This window comes from Sinocyclocheilus anshuiensis, unplaced genomic scaffold, assembly GCF_001515605.1.
Source record: "Sinocyclocheilus anshuiensis isolate Anshui unplaced genomic scaffold, SAMN03320099.WGS_v1.1 scaffold41, whole genome shotgun sequence".
Classification (NCBI taxonomy): Eukaryota; Metazoa; Chordata; class Actinopteri; order Cypriniformes; family Cyprinidae; genus Sinocyclocheilus; species Sinocyclocheilus anshuiensis.
This window is the reverse complement of record NW_015539849.1, coordinates 66,249-85,377: the sequence shown is the minus strand read 5'-3', so window position 1 is coordinate 85,377 and position 19,129 is coordinate 66,249. Positions and strand designations below refer to the sequence as shown.

The window sequence follows — 19,129 nt, the reverse complement described above, 5'->3', positions numbered from 1 at the left end:
AAACAAAACAAAAAAACAAAATAATAAATAAATAAATATATTAATTAATTAATTAATTAATTAATTAACAACAATAATAATATTAAATAAAACAAAATGAAATTTAAAAAAAAATTTAAAAATTTTTTTTTTTAAACTGTCCTAACTGAAAGAAAAAAAACAATTTACAAAGATTTTTAAAAGGCCACCAAACCAAAGGTGTTATAGGGTTTTCAACACAGCACGAGCGTTAAGTCGCTTAATGCAATGTCAATAAAATAGTAGCAATATGTATAAATAATCTAGAATAAATTTAACTTAAAAACATGACACGCCGTCTCTTTCCGCTGAAAAATCATTGTTTTGTCCTCCGGCACGAGGAGACGCTGTGATTTATCTGAGCAGCGCTAACCGGAGGTCACGCATGCGCACAAACTACTGTTCCTAGACATGTCGACGGAGTGGAAGGGGACTGTTATCCTTTATCCCTTACCTTTATAGCTATCTCTACAGCCTTTACCATACAGCTACGGTATCTTTATAATGGATCTGGAAGGTGGCACCTACGAACCTGGTTTTGTGGGCATCAGGTTCTGTCAGGAGTGGTGAGTGTAGATGAGTTTGCTGGATAGTGGCTCAAACTCGTGTGTGTTTGTTTTGAAGGCAGTAGCCGGTCTCATATGAATCTTTCTGTTTTTACAGTAATAACATGCTGTATCCTAAAGAGGATAAAGAAAACCGCATCTTGCTCTATGCTGTAAGTTATTTTTGCCAAATCTATGTGCATGAGTTGTCCTTTTAGACCATGTGAGAGAGTTCAATCAATGTTTATAGCGTGTTTATGCATTGACTTATGATTACAGTTAGTAGATCTAATTAACAGATGTGATCTGACATGCATATGACTTGTTATGATTACAGTCGAGCATTAAGCTGATAGTTGTTAAAAGTGATTTAACAGTGTTCTATATAACTTGATTTGTATTATTGGACAGAACAATCCCTTATTTGTGTTCATGTATGTTTTCAGTGCAGAAATTGTGACTATCAACAAGAAGCCGATAACAGCTGCATCTATGTGAACAAAATCACCCATGAGGTTGAGTGAGTATCTTACTGTTTTGTCTACTGAGAGGCGATGCATTAGTTTGAGGTAAAAATGCAAGGTGTCACCCAGACTAACATGTCTGTAGAATGACTTTCTGCTGTAAATGTTACGTTACATAACATTGTTTACAAGCTGTTAATTGATATCTTTCCGCGGTTGAAATGATGATTACGACACGTGATACATTTCAGTAAGTTGTGCTGTATCTTTTAATATGCCATCTGATGTTCGTTCATGTTTTTTTCATACTATAGCAAGTAGTAAAGAGGACAAAGATAAAGCTATCTGTCATGCCAGAAAGCTAATTAAAGAGCGTCGAAATGACATTTATTGTTTGAATTATGTGATCAAATTGACTGAATTTGTAACCTTTTACTTTGTTTCATAACAAAAGTACAAAGCACAAAGCTCACTGCTATTATTAGAAGTACAAGTAATGTTTAGTGAAGTTTTGTTCACGCATCAACAGAAAACAGCACAGGCTAAAAGACTGATGCTTGGGATTTAAGATTCAGTTCATCAAAATTAAGATCAATTAATCAATTTTTATCAACCCAGCCCTAATAAAAAAAATATTATATATATATTCATAAATGTTCTACCTACCACCATTAACTTTGGCTGGATTATTTTATATTGTTTATTGGTTGAAGAGGTTTTTCTAGACACCTCTAACCTAGTCCCTCTTCTCCGCCAGTGAACTCACTCAGATTATTGCAGACGTGGCTCAAGATCCAACACTGCCTCGGACGGAGGACCACCCTTGCCCAAAGTAAGAGTTAGAGTTGTTTCTTGATGTAGCTATATATTAATGATGGTATTAATGTGATTCCCTTAAGCTCATGATGGTCCATTTCATAATGAATGTGTGATTTTAGGTGTGGCCACAAGGAGGCGGTGTTCTTCCAGTCTCACAGTATGAAGGCTGAGGTAATGACACGCACAATCACTGTTTACTACTGCTCTTCAGCACTTTCAGATCCGTGTGTCTTAATAACTGCACTAAAAATATATATTTTCAAACAGTTTTCACTCAGAAATTGCTAGTAAACACACTGAATTAAACATGACATTTTGAAGGAGACAGACTGAAATCGCATTTGCTTGTAAAATGTACTCCAATAATTATTTATATCTTCAAAAAATATTTTTACAGTGTGTTTGTTGAACACTGTTCTCCTCTACTAACGGTAACTCTCATGCACATTATACATTGTATCCACGTGACAGATTTTGTGACTGGTACTAAGTGTGATTGAAATGGTAAAAAAGGTCTTTATTTTGACTTTAAATATTTTAAATAAAATAAATTCCTGTATGTGGTTTTTTTTATTACAGCAATATCATAAATACTATCTAGGATAAAACTGAACTTTGTGTTTTGGTTTTCTGAATGCAGGATGCCATGAGGCTTTACTATGTCTGCACCGCCCCACACTGCGGCCACAGATGGACAGAATGAGGATAAAGTCATTATTGTTCCATTCCTGAACATTATTTCTCAGTTTATGGGACGTCTGTTGTGGAGTGGACGTGTTTTGTCGGTGACCCAACTGTAGGTCATTGATGCAATGTGAATAAACTGGTGTTTAATTTTAGTTGTGAATTTTAGTGTGAGATTCATGCGCAAACACCAGCGACTCGTCCTTTGACGCAGTGTTCATAGTTTTTCATTTTAATTCTACACGGTGTATTTTTTTTTGGAAGGTTTGTAATAAAAGATTACAAAAAATAAGTTGAGTTTTTATTTTGAAAATTTGTCGTTTTGAGTTTGGATTCTGGGTACAGTTTTTATTCCATGGTGGCTTAGAGTAGGGCTGCACAGTTAATTGAAATAAAACCAAAATGTGATATGACTTTGTGTGATTATCAAAATTGCGATTTAATTCATTAAATATGAGCTGAGTGTTTCAGAGTGAAGCGCAACACCGTGTTCTTTTTGCACACAAGCAGCTCATCATCTGTTGTTTTCAGCTCGGTTCAAATTAAATGCTACTTCACACAAACTCTGAAACTCATCTCTGCATCTGCTCTGAGTTTGGGTCGCTTTTAATGTGCACTTGGGAATGCAACCAATGCTCCGTGCAGCAACCAACCTCACAAACTTGTAATGAGAAGAGCTTATAAGTTTGCTATTGTTAAAACAAGAGAAGAGTTAAGGGCTCTCCGGTTTCCTGTCAGAACAAAAGCTTGATGGTTCAACATTTGGAAAGGAAGAAATGAAGACAGCCATAAATATTTGTTTGTAATTTTACAGTTGTACTGTAAAAATAATTGTTCTTAAATACTCGTTTTGAATTATCACAGTGAAATGTTAAGATTTTTTTTTTAATATTTGCATTTAGTAATAAAAACAATTGTTTTATAGTTCTATTAATAGTATATAATCGTCAAAAGTTTGACTATATTGTACAGCCGAACAAATAAGCACAGCAAACCTGTAGCAATTTTTTTCGCAATTTTTATCAGAAAAAACGCAATTAAATTACATTTCTCTCAGTTGTGTGTGGAGAGTATAAAGTGAAAACCCGGACTGGATTTGGCGTTGAGTGACTACGGAATGCTTTAAAAACTGTCGGTCCGCTCCAGTCATATAAGCTGCTCCTGGCCGGCTTTCAGTCTGTTGCTTGACACGCAGAGCCCAGAGTTTCCGAGTCCTCCTGGAAAGTTTGTAAAAGGCGTAATGACAACGTCTGGTCAAATGTTTCTCAGACGTAAGATACTCTGTTTTAATGTCTTGTTACACTCTAAAAAATGCTGGGTTAAATATAACCCAACGCTGGGTTAAAAAGAGACAAACCCAGCTATCGGGTTGTTTTGACCCAGCTATCGGGTTGTTTTGACTCAGCGGTTGGGTTGTTTTGAACCCAACCGCTGGGTCAAAACAACCCAATGGGTTGTTTTGACCCAGCTATTGGGTTGTTTTGACCCAGTGGTTGGGTTGTTTTGAACCCAACCGCTGGGTCAAAACAACCCAATAGCTGGGTTTGTCCCTGCATAAAACAATTTCACCCTAGCAATCATGCTGTAGTTCTGAAAATCAGCAAGGCTCTGCCTCTGGCTCAATGCAATCACAGTACAAATTAATTTATCATCAACAAGAGAATATTCACAAGGTTTTACTTTTTTCCACTGTACTTAGAGAAGTGGTTGTGCAACTGCACGAAACGTTAATGCAAGTGACCGCCACTTTTTATGTTAAGCAACTCTGCCAAGCTGTTACTTCTGTTATTTTTGCAATGGTAAAATATCGCCTATTCATAGTGGCATTTCCATTATGATATATAAAAAGCCCGTGCAGTATAGAATTTCTTCATTTCTGCCTGTAGGACCCACGAACTGAATTTCTGCACGAGACAGGAAAGTACGCGGAAGCTCAACATATTAGTCCCTCCCAGCCATTCAGGGCTATTAAACGCTTGCAAGTCATGTACATTCGCCGGGAATATGAACGGACACACACCTGGAGAGCCCGTGAATATGAACGCAGGTAAAAGCAACCGTCCACAAGCGATCGAGCGCATAGCCTATATGAAGTGTCTAGAATGTTTATCTGATCGCACTGTTGTTTCGCAGTAGCTGTAGTGTGTCGTCGTGCTTGGAACGCCGTGTAACCTCGGGACAGGACAGAGATGAAGAGTCCCGCACAGACTGTGATCATTCACCACACAGCGCTCCGGAACTGCGACAGCATCTCTCAGCTCGCTCACATCCAACACATGCACATGCAAGAGCGGGGCTTCGACGATATCGGTTACAAGTAAGATAACAAAACACTACATTTAATATCGGACCGTTCTTTATATCACAGTGTAATTAAGCTCTTAATACAGTTTGTAATTATTTTGCAAGAAATGCTTGTAGATAAACTTTCTTTGCGTAAAAGGGTAATTCAATAGTATTGTCTGAATTTTGAATTTCAATATTTTAACATCATGATGACTAGCCTGTATCATTCAGTATCACGGTATATGGATCAGTGACATTGCTCTCTTTTTGTTCAGGTTTGCTTAGTTAATAAAAATACAATGCGATTTAAATAACTAACTAAATAATACCTACTTGAAGGATGTTTTCTATTTCAGTTTCTAAAAAACACAAATGTCTAGGTGGTGTAACTGTAAAAATATATATATTTTTTCTCATTAATAGACAGAACTTCTTTAAGTAATATTGGAACAATGCATTTATTATTATTAGGCCTACTATTAAAACAAATAAAAGCAAAACAGAAGCAGTTCTAATTTAAAATATTATGAATATTCAAAAGCAAAAGTCGTGAGGTGTAACCAGCATATAGGAAGCCATTTTGCTGTCATGTGAAAAAAAAAAACGTAATACAAAAAGTCTGGTGTAGATCCTCAAGACTTTGTCTAAAGGTGTTTTATTCATTTATTTATTCATTAATAATCACATATTTTCATCTTTTTACAAAAAGTCATGATATGTCCTGTTTCAATTCTGCTGACATTACAAGGCTGACTCCAGTTTATACATTACACATCCACTCTGTCTGTCTTACTCCAGCTTTCTGATCTCTGGAGATGGGATGGTGTATGAAGGGCGAGGATGGGGGATTGTAGGGGCCCATGCAAAGGAACACAACTTCAATTCTGTTGGCATCGCGTTCATGGGCAACTTCAACGGTGAGAACGCGTCTACTTCTATCATCACATTAAATTTCATGTTTTAATTATTGTACTTTGTGGTGTTCAAACTATATATTATTTATTGTTCTGTTGTGATGTTTAGTGGGTTTGTAAATAGAAATAGAGATCGTGCATAAGAATTTAATTGTACTTTGGCAATGAAGTAATGACTTGTCTAAATGAAGCAAACTATTCAATACAAATGAACAAAAATACACACATTATAATAAAATGTATCTTTGCCTGTAGATGAAATGCCCAGTTCTGCATCACTGTCTGCTCTGCTGAGATTGCTGCACATTGGAGTGCTTCACGGTCATGTACGGCCCAATGTTGTGCTTGTGGGACACAGAGACGTGGCAAAAACTGAGTGTCCGGGGGAATATTTATACGCTCTACTACCAAAACTAAGAGACCAGTTACAAAACCAATGACCTCTTTTCTATGCATATACGTTGCATTAAATCCCTGCTGTGTGTGTAGCAATGTGTGAATGTGAAAATGTATGATAGGTTTAATTTTGCTCTAAAATTACATGTTGCAGTCTTGTGTGCCTTGTTAAAATCCCTTATTAAAATCTCCTAAAGTAATACTAATGGATTGATTTTTATCAAAATGTGGAACCAATCCTGAAGGGCATAATTAAGAGTCCTACTGGGGAATTAAATTATGAAAAATAGAAAATTCTGTTTATCCAGTAAGAGGATTCATCTTTTTGATTCCTTTAGGATTGGATACAAATGATAATAGAAATCCTATTAACAGTCCTTTATTATTTATGGATGAGAGATATTTTACAGATGATTTCTTTAAAGATTAAACTTCTTGAAATCTCCTAAATCACAATTAAGTTATAATTTATCGATTCTCCATACCGAAAAACCTCACATAGTTCATATGGACTGTACAGTAGCGTGCAATAAATTAGTAATCAGGTGTGGCCATTAGGCGAGGGTGTCAGATTTCCTAAAAAATGAAGAGGTTTGCAAATATGCCTGTCTATTTTTGAAGCCTTTTTGTCCCAGTGACATGTCTATTTGATGTTGTGCATCAATGTCTTTTTATGAGGCACAGTCAATGATCGTCCTTGTGCCTGTGTTTTAATTATTAAACTCATATTTATTGTTACTGTTTCCCCTATTGTATTTCCTCTTTCAGCTAATTTTACATATTAATATTCAATAATATGTATAAATATAATTATTTTACTTTGTCTATTTAGTCATTGCACTTTTACTATTCTACACTCTAAAAAATGCTGGGTTAAATACAACCCAGTGCTGGGTAAAATAGGGACAAACCCAGCGGTTTGGTTAAATGTTTAACCCAACCTTCTGGGTAGTAACCCAACCGCTGGGTCAAAACAACCCAATTGCTGGGTTTGTCCCTATTTTACCCAGCACTGGGTAGTATTTATCCCAGCATTTTTTAGAGTGTGGTGACCATCACACTGTTAGGTTCATATAGGAGAAGATGCAAGCACAGAATCCAAAAATTAAGGGTTCTGAATTACATAACAAAAATGTAAAACTCATTTGCAAATTCTTCTTTCTAATCATTTAAATTGCAGTTAAGTTAATTAATGAAAAAATGACTGGTAACTGTCATCTGAATAGGGAGTTGCTCTTGTTTAATTTGATATAAAAAATCTGCCTTTCGTGTATTTTAACATAAAACTCAATTTCATTTCTACAGTGGGCTAATTTCATGCGCAAATTTAAAACGCGTGTTTTCTACGACGGGATAGATTGTAACAACAGTACTCTCTGTACTTGACGTTAATTTACAGTTTAGGAAGTAGATTTCAAAACAACGTTCATTTGAAGCAGACAAATAAATTATATCAAAGTCTGAAGCACATATAGTTATAGATGTGTTTCAACACTCCCCAGTCCTAAATGTAGGCCTACTTCCTTCATTAGGCTATATCTACTGTGGCCTATATTTTGCCCGATGTGCACGACACGCTCCCTTATGGAGCCGAGGGCATCCTCCAGAGATTAGGGTCCATGTCCATCTTAAGCTGTTTGTTTACTCACATCTCCTAGTGTTGTCGTATATCGGAACCCCAGCATAACGTCTTTTTGCCTCACTCGTTTCTGACAGGCGTTGAGTCAGATGAATGTGTAAACAGAAGGGCGGTCTCAGGTGAGAGGCTTGAGTTTCACCGGCTTCCGAAGTCTTATAATTGAGCCTTCGAGTTAATCGATCAGTCAGAGAGATTGGCTGTGCTGGAAACTTATCAGATCTTTGTTTTGTTTTTGTCGAGCGCTTTTGAAGAATGAACGGGCACTTTCTGGGGGTTTTGGTGCCACTTTGGTTGAACTTTTAAGTTCTGTTGGACACCTTTAGGAGCGTGTTTGTATTGTTAAACATGGAGGAAGTAAAAGCCCCCGTGGGTTTTTTCCACAAGTCTTCATTCAGCATCAGCAGCTTACTGCTCCGACACGAACGAGCGAGAACCGACACAATCACCGCGCTCGAAGCACCGCGCTCTCGCGCCGCAAAGCCACCCGCGCGCTCCATTCTGTCGAATGACGGAAAAGACCAGCCGATTCGAGAGCGGAACGAGTTAGCGACCAGACCGGATAAAAAAGAGGTAGTTGCTGGAGAGCCAAAGTGTGAAGGAACTGGTGGACAGGAGAAGAAGAGTAAACCCGATAAGCCTCCGTTCAGTTATAACGCGCTTATCATGATGGCCATCCGCCAGAGTCCGGAGCGACGGCTCACCCTCAACGGCATCTATGAGTTCATCATGGGCAACTTCCCGTACTACCGAGAAAACAGGCAGGGCTGGCAGAACTCCATCCGACACAACCTGAGCCTTAACAAGTGCTTCGTCAAGGTCCCGCGCCACTACGATGACCCTGGAAAAGGCAACTACTGGATGCTGGACCCGTCCAGTGATGATGTGTTCATCGGCGGAACCACCGGGAAACTCAGGCGCCGGTCTACAGCGGCGTCCCGAGCCAAGCTGGCCATGAAGAGAGGCGCGCGGCTGACCTCCACGTCCACCACCGCCGGACTGGCGTTCGCAGGGTCGTTTTACTGGCCCGTCCCGCCTTTCGTGACCTTCCAGCATCGTCACCCGAACCCCGCGGCTCACCACAAAAACTACGCCGCGTCGGTTCTGTCCCAAAGCTCGCGCCACTTCAGCTCGGTCGGTCCCGCAGCGGAAAGACTCCTTCTCCCGTCCGGCCAAGAGGCAACTTATTATGGAATGGGTTGTGAACAGATGACCTCCGCCTGCTCCTTCGCCACATCTGCCTCTGTGCCTCTGCCTCTCTCTGCGCCCTGCTCTTTTAATTTACTCTCCAATCAGTCCAGTTACTTTTACTCTCATCAGGTGCCTCACACAGCGGGACTGTCACCCTGGTCGCAGGAGGAATCGTACATCTCCAAAACATCTCCTTCTGGACAGTTTTTCCCGGGAAAGCCATCTCCTTCTTCTGAATACATTGGAGGACTATGTACAGACATTCCCAATTATTTTCCTCATTTTAACACAGCCAGCTCCATGCACTGAAAAGCTTGCAATTTGTTTTTCAGCTGTTTGATAAAAAAAGCTTTTTATCTTTTAAATGTATTTCTATTTAAATCTATTTATTATTATTATTATTACACTGTCGGTCAAAAGTTTGGAATAATTAAGGTTCTTTTGTTTTTGAAAAAGTCTTCTACTCAAAAATATAGTAAAAACAGTAATTATGTAGTATTATAGTATTATGAAATATTATTACAATTTAAAATAACTGTTTTCTATTTTGATATTCATTTTAAAATGTAATTTATTCCTGGCAATACTCCATTTATCAGTGTCACATGAACGTTTAGAAATCATCCTAATATGCTGATTTGGTGCTTTTTTTAATCAATTATTATTGGTGCTCAATTGTTAATAATGTTTCTTGTTATTATTATCAATGTTGAAAACGTTGTTTTTGCTGCTTAATATTTTTGTAGCAACCGATACATTTTTTTAGAATTATTTTATGAATAGAAAGTTCAAAGGAACAACATTTATGATATTATGAAATTATGATGATTATGAAATAGAAATAGAAACTTTTGCAACATTATAAATGTCTGCCACTTTTGGCCATTTTAATGTGTCCTTGCTGAATAAAATAATAAATGTTTCTTAAGCAGAAAATCAGCATATTAGAATGATTTCTGAATGATCATGTGACACTGAAGACTGATGAAAATTCAGCTTTGACATCAAGGAAATAAATTGAATTTTACAATATATTCAAATTGTAATAATATTGTACAATATTACTATTTCTACTATATTTTCATCATATAAATGCAAGCCTTGATGAACATAAGAGACAATATATTTTTTTTTAATATATCTTAATTATTCCAATTATTTTGACCTGTAGTGTATTATTACCAAGCAGTTCACGTGCAATATTTTTTATGCATTAGTTTCATGAGAGGCCAAATATTTGTGGCCAAAACAAATACAATTTTCTTTTGCAATTTTCAGCTTCAAAAATCAAAAATAAATTCCACTGGAACAAAACTTCTTACCCAAAGTATTTTAAGCAAATGACGGCAACATGTTGAGCTAAAAACAGTGCACTGAAAAAAAAGGAAGTAGCTAAAGGAAACAATCATGTTTTGTTCTGCTAACCACATATGACTTTTAAAGCATTTTGATGCTATCTTGTTTGAGAACAGGGTTTGTTTGTTTTTTAAGATGGCGCAGAGTAGTTTGGGTGACTTGTATGTAGGATGCAAAAAGATTAACTGCATGATTCTGTCCGGTGTTTTTCCATATGTCAGGTGTCTTCGTGTTCAGCATTTAGAGTCACTCACATAATCCTGACTGTGTGACTATTTCATACAATGAATTAGCTTTACACAGCCTGCAGGCCTTGGCCTGTAATTTTGTCTTGGTCCAAACATGTATCCACTTAAAGGAAATAAATGTTTTGGAGGAACAGACCTTTGTTGTTCATGACAATTAATTTGCCACCTTGGAATTATAAGGTTCTATCTTCATTTGGAGTGGTTTTGTGATATTGAGCATCAAAGTTTTTGCATTCCATAAAATGATAAGTCTCTTTCATACAAGAAAATGACAGGCCCTAAATGTATTCTAAATGTACTACAATATTCACATTTTTGGAACAGGTCAAATGCAGATAGAATCTTCTAATTCTAAAAAATAATTTTCCGCTTAGAATTGTATGGTTCTATCTCGCAAAACATTAACTGAAGCAATCATTTTCAAGAAACACAAACAGTTTACTTATATGTTTAAACCATTAAATTAGTGCTGTAACAATGTATGAGAAAGGTAATTTAATGCTTTCTATTACATTTATTTCATATTATAGGATGAATAATTGTTTTCTTATTCAAGTTAAACATAAAATGCAGTGCTAAATATTTGTCCAGTGCAGACATTACCGCGGGAAGTAGGGGTGCTGGGGGTGCGGTGTTATAAATAAATGAATGAACAATATGTAATACAAAATAAATAATATTCAAGGCTGAGACGTTGTAGTAACAAAGCACAAAGCTGTGATTATTGGGTGGCTTGCGTGCTACAAATAATGAATGGACTTGAAAACTTTAAACAACATTTCCAAGCATTAGCCTATAGCCTACCCTAAATAAAACAGCTTGTGAATAGTCACGATTCACGGAACTTTATTTACTTCAGAAAAATCAACAATAGGGCCTAAGTTAAGTTAACCGAGTTGGAGCCCATAACATAACGTACACATTTTTTGCATATGGGCCCGGGGCTGACTTGCTACCCCACTGCATAAGACTGATGTACCCGCTTTGTAACACAAATAAATGTAAGGTTTTTGGATTTTCCCCTTACTTTAAATGCATGCTTATGGCTCATTATTATTAATCGAAAAAAACAACAACAAAAAAAAAAACATTAAACTTTGAACTTTTATTAACAAAATAAATAAGGATATGTTTTACTCGCGTTTAACACAAATAAATAGCCTATGGATTTCTCCTCAGGCTTCCTTAAAACGTTCGTAGTTTATGGTTTATTATCTTATTAATTAAAACACATCAGCCATAAAATAGTACAATGGCAAATTCGCATATATTAAACATCTACCTTGCATTGACAAAATGAATAAGATGGATATAGCCGTTGTAACCCAAATAAATAAGGTATTTTCCCTTATTTAAAACGAATGCTTAGTTTGTGGTTCGTTATTTTTTTAATGAAAACCCAGCAACAAAGACACTCACTTAATACGTTCCTGCGGCTATGAGTGCAGATGTTAGTTTTAGGTATATTTTGGATAATTAAGCACATTATTGCAGGAACAGTTTAAGCAGCTACTGTAATACATCTGACCAGGACTTTATTCCACAGAAAGTGGGACAGGTAAAATGGCTTTCTCTTTAGAGTGAGTATGGCTCAGTATGGCTGAGATAACCTGCTAACTTATTGCTTATTGTTGAAATTAAGACCTTATCAATTAAATTGTTGACTATTTGACCTTTAAGGCTTATAGTCAAATTTAAGACATTTTAAGACTTTAAACTGCAAGAAAACAGACAATGCTTCAGCAAAGTTTTTTCACAAAGTTTAACCCTTAAATGCATGAACGTTTCGCCAATCATAGGTTACATAGGCCTAATGGTGAGTTCAAGTCATGTGGGATAGATCGTATTTACGAGTTGAACGCACATGAACGCCACCACAAAGTCGTTATTACTAGTGGGAAACTCGAGATTTTCTTTAAGCCCCGAGTTTCCGAGTTGGGGTCGTGTCAGTGAGAAACATGGCGGAATCGATGGATGCAACGTCTGTAGTTGACGATACATTTTTGTTTAAATTGATAGTTTAGTGGGTTGTCAGTGACAAGTACTGTAGAACTGCATGTCTGACAGAGGGAGACAGAGAGATTGCCAAAGTAAAACATAAATCACAATACTTATAGGTATTAAGCAGTGACATTGTCAGGCTTTTTATTTACAAACAATAAGCTTTTTGAATGTGGCAGGATTGTAATATAACAATTGATAACAAGTTTTTATGTGATACAGATTCAAGTGGCTTCAAAAATTACTTTTAAAAAATATTAAAAACGCAAAACACACCTGATGTGAATTCTTTGCTCTTCATTTTCTATAAGCAGAGTTAACAGACCCTGTTGTATTTTCTTGTAATTTATTAAAAGAAGGTAGACCGCCATCTTGTGCTGACTAAACTGACTTGAACGCACCTGACGTCGTAATTACGACTTGTCAACTCCTAAGTACGAATGTCCCAGGAGGACTTGAACGCAGCATAATATAGGGTTTTTAGCTTCCCGGACCTAAGACGGATCCGGATGGATATTTCTCCTGATATTTTAATAACAATTACAAAAAGAATAAGATAAAGCATAGGCCTATTTCGTTACCTTTTTAAACTGGGAAGGGTTCAATTAGAGCAGATGATTTTACCATCACTGTCATCGTCAGAACGCACTTATTCAGCATCTGGCTCATATTCGCGATCTCAAACATATTCTTTTTTACAATGACTTCAAAATCAATATTCTGATCGCTATATTCACCACATCCACCATCAAATGACAGAGACACTTATATTTCATTGCGTTCAGTAATTGCTCTGCAGTAAAGCAATTCAAGCCCGTTCAATTATTGCAGATGATATTACACTCTAAAAAATGCTGGGTTAAATACAACCCCGTGCTGGTTGTTATATTGTTCAATCAATTAATAGATTGGTTGATGTTTGACTTGAAGAAATGAATGAGGGGGAGGGTAGTCGATGACGTCCCGGCTCGCTAAAGACCCGAGGCATGCGTTGAAGGGATAATAAACATTGAAAAATGATTCACTGACTATATATAATTAAAAATGTATTACAATTAAAATATTTCACATTTAATCTTTCTTGCTGTTACGAAGCAGTCCGGCAACATGACAATGAAAGTTGATCCTGATTGGTCCTTTTGTGTGCATTCGAAGTGCTGATTGGCTCACAGATAGAACCTTATTGAACCAAGTTAGAATTCGACTTTGTAGATAGAACCTTTTTGTTTTCTAAATAAAAAGTCCTAAAATGTGCATAACTTTAAAAACAAAATCACATAATGTAAATATGTTGTAACAGAATAAGAATATGTGAATAACTCAATTTTGACAAAAATGTCAGAACCTTATAATTCCAAGGTGACTAATTGTTCATTAGCCTAATTGTTTAATGAAAGAATTTCCCACTGCAGTTTTTTTTCTCCAAATTGCAGGCAGGTAAAGGTTTTTCATATAGGCTATTCAAAATGTGTATAACAATATTCCGATAATTTGTAATTTTATTATTTTCATTTTTTTTCAAGTTTCTTTTTTTATTATTATTTTAGTTCACGTCGGAAAAGGACCGAACTTGTTACATGTTTTCAATTTATTTTCCAATTAATATCAACCTCCTTATATAAATATATGAAACTATGTTCATTTAATATTTTAAACTTTTAATGATATTTATTTTGTAATATGCTTTGATTTATAAAGGACAGAACAGATAAAGCCCCTAAAACACAAAGCAGAGGTTCGGAAAATTGGGAGTTCACATACTGTCTTCTTAAAACACATCCTGAATGAATACATCCTGATCATCAATTTATTAGGGCCTATGATTTTATATATAATGTAATGCTTCATGAAATGGTTTATGTGTGTGTTAATACATTGATAAAAATGTGTCAGTCTAACAAATCTGAAAATACTGTACAGTGCTTTGTTTTTCACATCTTTCTCCCCCTCTCTCTCCCAAACACACACACACAATGTCTGAGGGTCCCTAGAGTGCGATCACAGCCTCAGCTCAGTAATGAAGTGGATCTCCTTTTTCAAATGGCTGAGGAGGGGAGAGATAAAAAGAGATGATAGAGGAAATTCAAAGAGAAAGAGAGTGAATTCAACCACAGCACGCTATAAATAAAAAAAAAATCACTTTCATCAGATTACACCACTTCAAATAGACACAAGTGGTTTTTCACATTTGTACAAGTTGCGGTAATTGAGTGAGCTCGATGAAATGTGTTGCCCTTGAACCAAGGAAACCAGTTACTGAATACAGATTTCACCTCACAAAAAGGGCCGATGAGCAGACCTTACATGCCCTCGCAGAGCCACCGATGAGTCTGTGCCATTTTCCAAATATGTGTTTAAAATACATTTCTAATCATTCTATTCATTTTTGAATTGATAAATGTAAATTTAAATGCTTTTAGTATTAAATCCTAATTTCAATTTAATAAAATAAGAATCGTTTACCCAATAAATGCGGTAACAGTGTTTTTTTACAATGTCCTTGTTAAACATGTTACATGTACTTACTATAGAAAAACTGTCTGACTAGCCTTAAACCAAACCCTAATTCTAACCCTAACACTATAAGTACATTTTGTTAAATAATATTACTCAAATGAAAATTTGCTGTAAATTTAGTGATGTAGATGTAGATGAATTTGTTTCTTCATCAGAGCAGAGTTGGTGAAATGTAGCATTGCATTATTTGCTCACCAATGGATCCTCTGCAGTGAATGGGTGCCGTCAGAATGAGAGTCCAGACCGCTGTTAAAAAAGTAATCCACACGACTCCAGTCCAACAATTAATTTCTTGTAAAGTGAAAGCTTCTAAGTCCATCCCCTGTTTTCCTCTCACTGCTTTATCTGTGCATATTACTCTCCTGATTCAGGTGAGACAACTTTTTCACTGGAGAAAGTAATATTATGGATAGAGGAATCATATTTTGGCCAGAAGCAATGGTTTAAAGTTAAAAACATTGTAATGATGAATTTGTTCATTACAAACACTCAGCTTTTCACTTCACAAAACATTAATTCATGGACTGGAGGCATGTGGATTACTGGATTATTGTGATGTTTTTATCAGCTGTTTGAACTCTCAATATGACGGCACCCATTCACTGCAGAAGATCCATTGGTGAGCAAGTGATGTAATACTAAATTTCTCCAAATCTGCACTGATGAAGAAACAAACTCATCTACAATTTGGATGACCTAAGGGAGAGTAGATTTTTGGCATTTTGTTCATTTGGGTGAACCATTCCTTTAAATGTACACCGTAAAAAAAATTACGTTTTACGGTTTTAACTTAAATTGACAGTTAAATACCGTAATTTCATTCACTGATATAATGTTAATATACCAACCTATTGAAGTACTGAAATCTGTTTTGTACCTTTGTAATACACTGATAACCACCAAATGCAGGTGGTGATGAGAAAGTCACATGATGAACCAAAGCCTATCACAAGCGGCTTTTAAATAATAACATATATAGAAGGTGCACAGTGTCATTCACACAAACACTAAACACCATCATGGTAACACACATGAAACTGAAATAATGCAATAAACATTCATTTAACAACATTAGGTGTAACACACAACCCTAATATACAAAACTGATAAGAAAAAAATAAGAAACATAGTTATTTAAACAAAAAAAAACATCAAATTTGAAATGTAACGTATGGAATTCTGGGAATGTCAATTTATGGTTATTCACTGTAAATTATACGGTCTTTTTCACTTCCAAAAACGGTATACTACCGTAAAATTAATGTCCAATACATGTAATGTCCAATACAGTTTTTCACCGTATATAGTAGGGGAATTTACCGTTAACCATTTAACAGGTTTTTACTGTAGCATTTTTACAGTCTTTTACCGTTAAATTCACGGTCATTTTTTACAGTGTATAATTACACTGTAACAAGGAAAGTGGAATAGCATACTACTCTTACTATTATTATTATTATGACTTACATTTGCCAAAATTTAGAATACACAACAAACTTTAGGCTTAATGCAGCCTACAATCCTACACATTACATTAAACATCACTGGTGAACTTCACCTCACTTCTCAATATTACCTGAAAAGAGCAGGAACACACAGATGTGTAAAGACGCCTCTGCAGGACAGATTTACTGTAACCTTACTGGAAAAGTGTTCGCAAACTATGATCTCTGATGCAAAAGATAACCGTAACATTTGCTGATGTAATTTGTCTGCAGGGCAATGAGAGGCAGAAATTAAGAGAGGTCAAATTGAGATGTAAACAATTAGACAGATGTAGAGATGCCCAAAGGGTGCTGTAAATTGATACTATTTTCTTTTAATTTGTGCAGTAAATATCATCCTCCCTTTGACAGGTATGACTAACGATTTCTACACCCCTCCATCACACTACAGCCTGCAGAACAGCTGAGATATAAATCAAAATCTTTTGAGTATGTGCTTCTCCACATGATGCCCTGAAGCTGGTAGGTGTCCATTGAAACCTGTTGGTGAGAGACCACACACACACACACACACACACACACACACACACACACTTACTAAGGTCTTCTAACTTACTTCAACGTTTATGTATGATGACTCCTTCATACAGTTTGAGAAAATATGTGGTTTACACATTTTTATGTACAACATGCACCTTATATAAAATTAAAATTATTTTTTTTATATTGTAGCTAAAGCCAAAGCAAATCATTAGAATATTATCTGGAAAACATTTACTTTGAAATTGCAGTTTTCCATATTAGAGGGAAAATGGCAAATGTACAGTATGAAAACATTTTCAATTTCATTGAAATTCATTTGCACTTTCCACTGAATGTTATTCTAAAGCTTTACAGCTTTTTTGGCACCCTTAAAAATAACAACTATATCTAAATGGACATACTTGTAATATTTTATGCTATAATTAATGAACTATTCTTATTATAATTAATGCTAATTGTAATGACTACAAACTTACGATTTTTTAAGAATTTTTGTGTAGTTAAAATATATTCTTCCTATTATTATTTATTAATCATTTTGGCTAATTGAGGATGTCCACAAATATCTCGTTTTGAGGATTTTTTAAAAACCTAATTATAACATTTTACATGAATGTTAAATACAGTATATACCGGTCAAAAGTTAAATAATTAATTTTTTTTTTAAATGTTTTTGAAAAAGTCTCTCTTAAGGCTGCTTTTATTTTATCAAAAATACAGTAAAAAACTGAAATTTTGTAATAATAGCAATATAATTATTACAACTAAAGGAACTGTATTATATTTTAATAGATTTTAAAACATCATTTATTGCTGTGATAGCATAGAATTTTCAGCATTATTACTCCAGTCTTCAGTGTCACATGATCCTTCAGAAATCATTCCAATACGTTGATTTGATCCTCGAGAAACATTTCTTATTATTATCAATGTTGAAAGAAAGAAATGAATTTTTATTCAGCATTACATGACTCTGAGAGTAAATATATTTATAATGTTGCAAAAGATTTCTATTTCAAATAAATGCTGTTCTTCTGAACTTTCGATTCATAAAAGAATCCTCAAAAGTGTATCACAGTTTCCACAAAAATATTAAGCAGCAAACACAGTTTTTAACATTGATAATAATAATAATAACAACCATTATTAATAATTAAGCACTAGTATGGTAATAATTGAGCGCCAAATCAGCATATCAGAATGATTTCTAAAGGATCATGTGATACGGAAGACTACAGTAAAATGTAGCTTTTCATCACATGAATATATATATATATATTTAGAAAATATAATTTTTTTTTTTTTTTTTCCGAAAAATTACTTTTTTTTTAATTAAATGAATGCAGCATTGGTGAGCATAAGAGACTTCTTTAGTATATTGTTTATGTATAATTTCCCCAATTGAGGATGTCCTTAGACATCCCAAAATGGAGGTCTTGTCCAATTTTATTAATTTTTTGGGGCGTATTGTCCCCAAACTAGTTAAATAAACCCACACACAGACTGAAGGAGGTTTTAAGCAAAGCCGCACTCCTTGAACAATTTGATCATGGTTAGATTCCATGCTCTGGTTTCTGTTTGTAAAGAGCGCTTGTAAAGACTCTAAAGATGCTTGGTGGAAGTTGAGAGAGAAACCATGTCTGGGAGGAAGGAAGTGATCTGGAGAGGTGAAAACATAAGCCGATGTACCTGAAAGACTCGGGGTGCATTTCTTAACAATAGTTAGGCTTTGTAAACCAATTCCACAGACATGATCTTCAAATCGCCACACTATAGGGTGTGATTATCCCTAGCAAACTCACCACCCTGTGAAATCACATGGGTGGGATAGTGCCTCGCGGGCGCCCGCCTGTCTCTAAGCAGTAAGCCAATCCCCTGGAGTCTAAGCGCTGTACAGACACACATCTTTGTCTGTCTCACAAACTCTCCCCATCATACAGCCATCTTCCCTGTCAGTCATGACACATAACAAAGAGATGTCTGTTTGGTCTACACACCTGACCCCTGCCCCATGAATATTACCCCACACCACGACTAAGAGGCCAGACACATTCTTCTGTTATCTA

General features: G+C 35.7%; 3 protein-coding genes across 4 annotated transcripts; all 3 read left to right on the top strand.

Annotated features, from left to right (window-relative positions):
• The first annotated feature begins 373 nt into the window (after window positions 1-373).
• On the top strand, window positions 374-2,789 carry LOC107684604 (DNA-directed RNA polymerase II subunit RPB9). Its single transcript, XM_016480898.1, has 6 exons — window positions 374-584; window positions 682-736; window positions 1,010-1,083; window positions 1,785-1,859; window positions 1,966-2,017; window positions 2,487-2,789. Exons 1-6 carry the CDS (start codon window positions 523-525, stop codon window positions 2,547-2,549), a joined length of 381 nt encoding a protein of 126 aa, XP_016336384.1. The 5' UTR covers window positions 374-522; the 3' UTR covers window positions 2,550-2,789.
• Window positions 2,790-3,627: 838 nt separating this feature from the next.
• Window positions 3,628-6,396, top strand: LOC107684603 (peptidoglycan-recognition protein SC2-like). 2 transcript variants are annotated; one of them, XM_016480897.1, is made up of 5 exons: window positions 3,628-3,801; window positions 4,417-4,577; window positions 4,667-4,847; window positions 5,615-5,733; window positions 5,986-6,396. In XM_016480897.1, the coding sequence occupies exons 3-5, from the start codon at window positions 4,720-4,722 to the stop codon at window positions 6,168-6,170; spliced, it is 432 nt and encodes a 143-aa protein (XP_016336383.1). In that variant the 5' UTR covers window positions 3,628-3,801; window positions 4,417-4,577; window positions 4,667-4,719; the 3' UTR covers window positions 6,171-6,396. The 2 variants fall into 2 exon arrangements, with proteins under 2 accessions (XP_016336383.1, XP_016336382.1); XM_016480896.1 differs by having other exon boundaries at window positions 4,664-4,847; window positions 5,986-6,395.
• Window positions 6,397-8,110: 1,714 nt separating this feature from the next.
• On the top strand, window positions 8,111-9,262 carry LOC107684600 (forkhead box protein G1-like). Its single transcript, XM_016480893.1, has one exon. It carries the CDS (start codon window positions 8,111-8,113, stop codon window positions 9,260-9,262), a length of 1,152 nt encoding a protein of 383 aa, XP_016336379.1.
• The last annotated feature ends 9,867 nt before the right edge of the window (window positions 9,263-19,129 follow it).

Coding starts and splice junctions, on each gene's coding strand:
- LOC107684600 (XM_016480893.1), top strand. CDS start 8,111: ATGGAGGAAGTAAAAGCCCCCGTGGGTTTTTTCCACAAGTCTTCATTC.
- LOC107684604 (XM_016480898.1), top strand. CDS start 523: ATGGATCTGGAAGGTGGCACCTACGAACCTGGTTTTGTGGGCATCAGG. Junction 1,084..1,784: donor AAAATCACCCATGAGGTTGA/GTGAGTATCTTA, acceptor CTTCTCCGCCAG/TGAACTCACTCAGATTATTG. Junction 2,018..2,486: donor CTCACAGTATGAAGGCTGAG/GTAATGACACGC, acceptor TTCTGAATGCAG/GATGCCATGAGGCTTTACTA.
- LOC107684603 (XM_016480897.1), top strand. CDS start 4,720: ATGAAGAGTCCCGCACAGACTGTGATCATTCACCACACAGCGCTCCGG. Junction 4,848..5,614: donor TTCGACGATATCGGTTACAA/GTAAGATAACAA, acceptor GTCTTACTCCAG/CTTTCTGATCTCTGGAGATG. Junction 5,734..5,985: donor GTTCATGGGCAACTTCAACG/GTGAGAACGCGT, acceptor CTTTGCCTGTAG/ATGAAATGCCCAGTTCTGCA.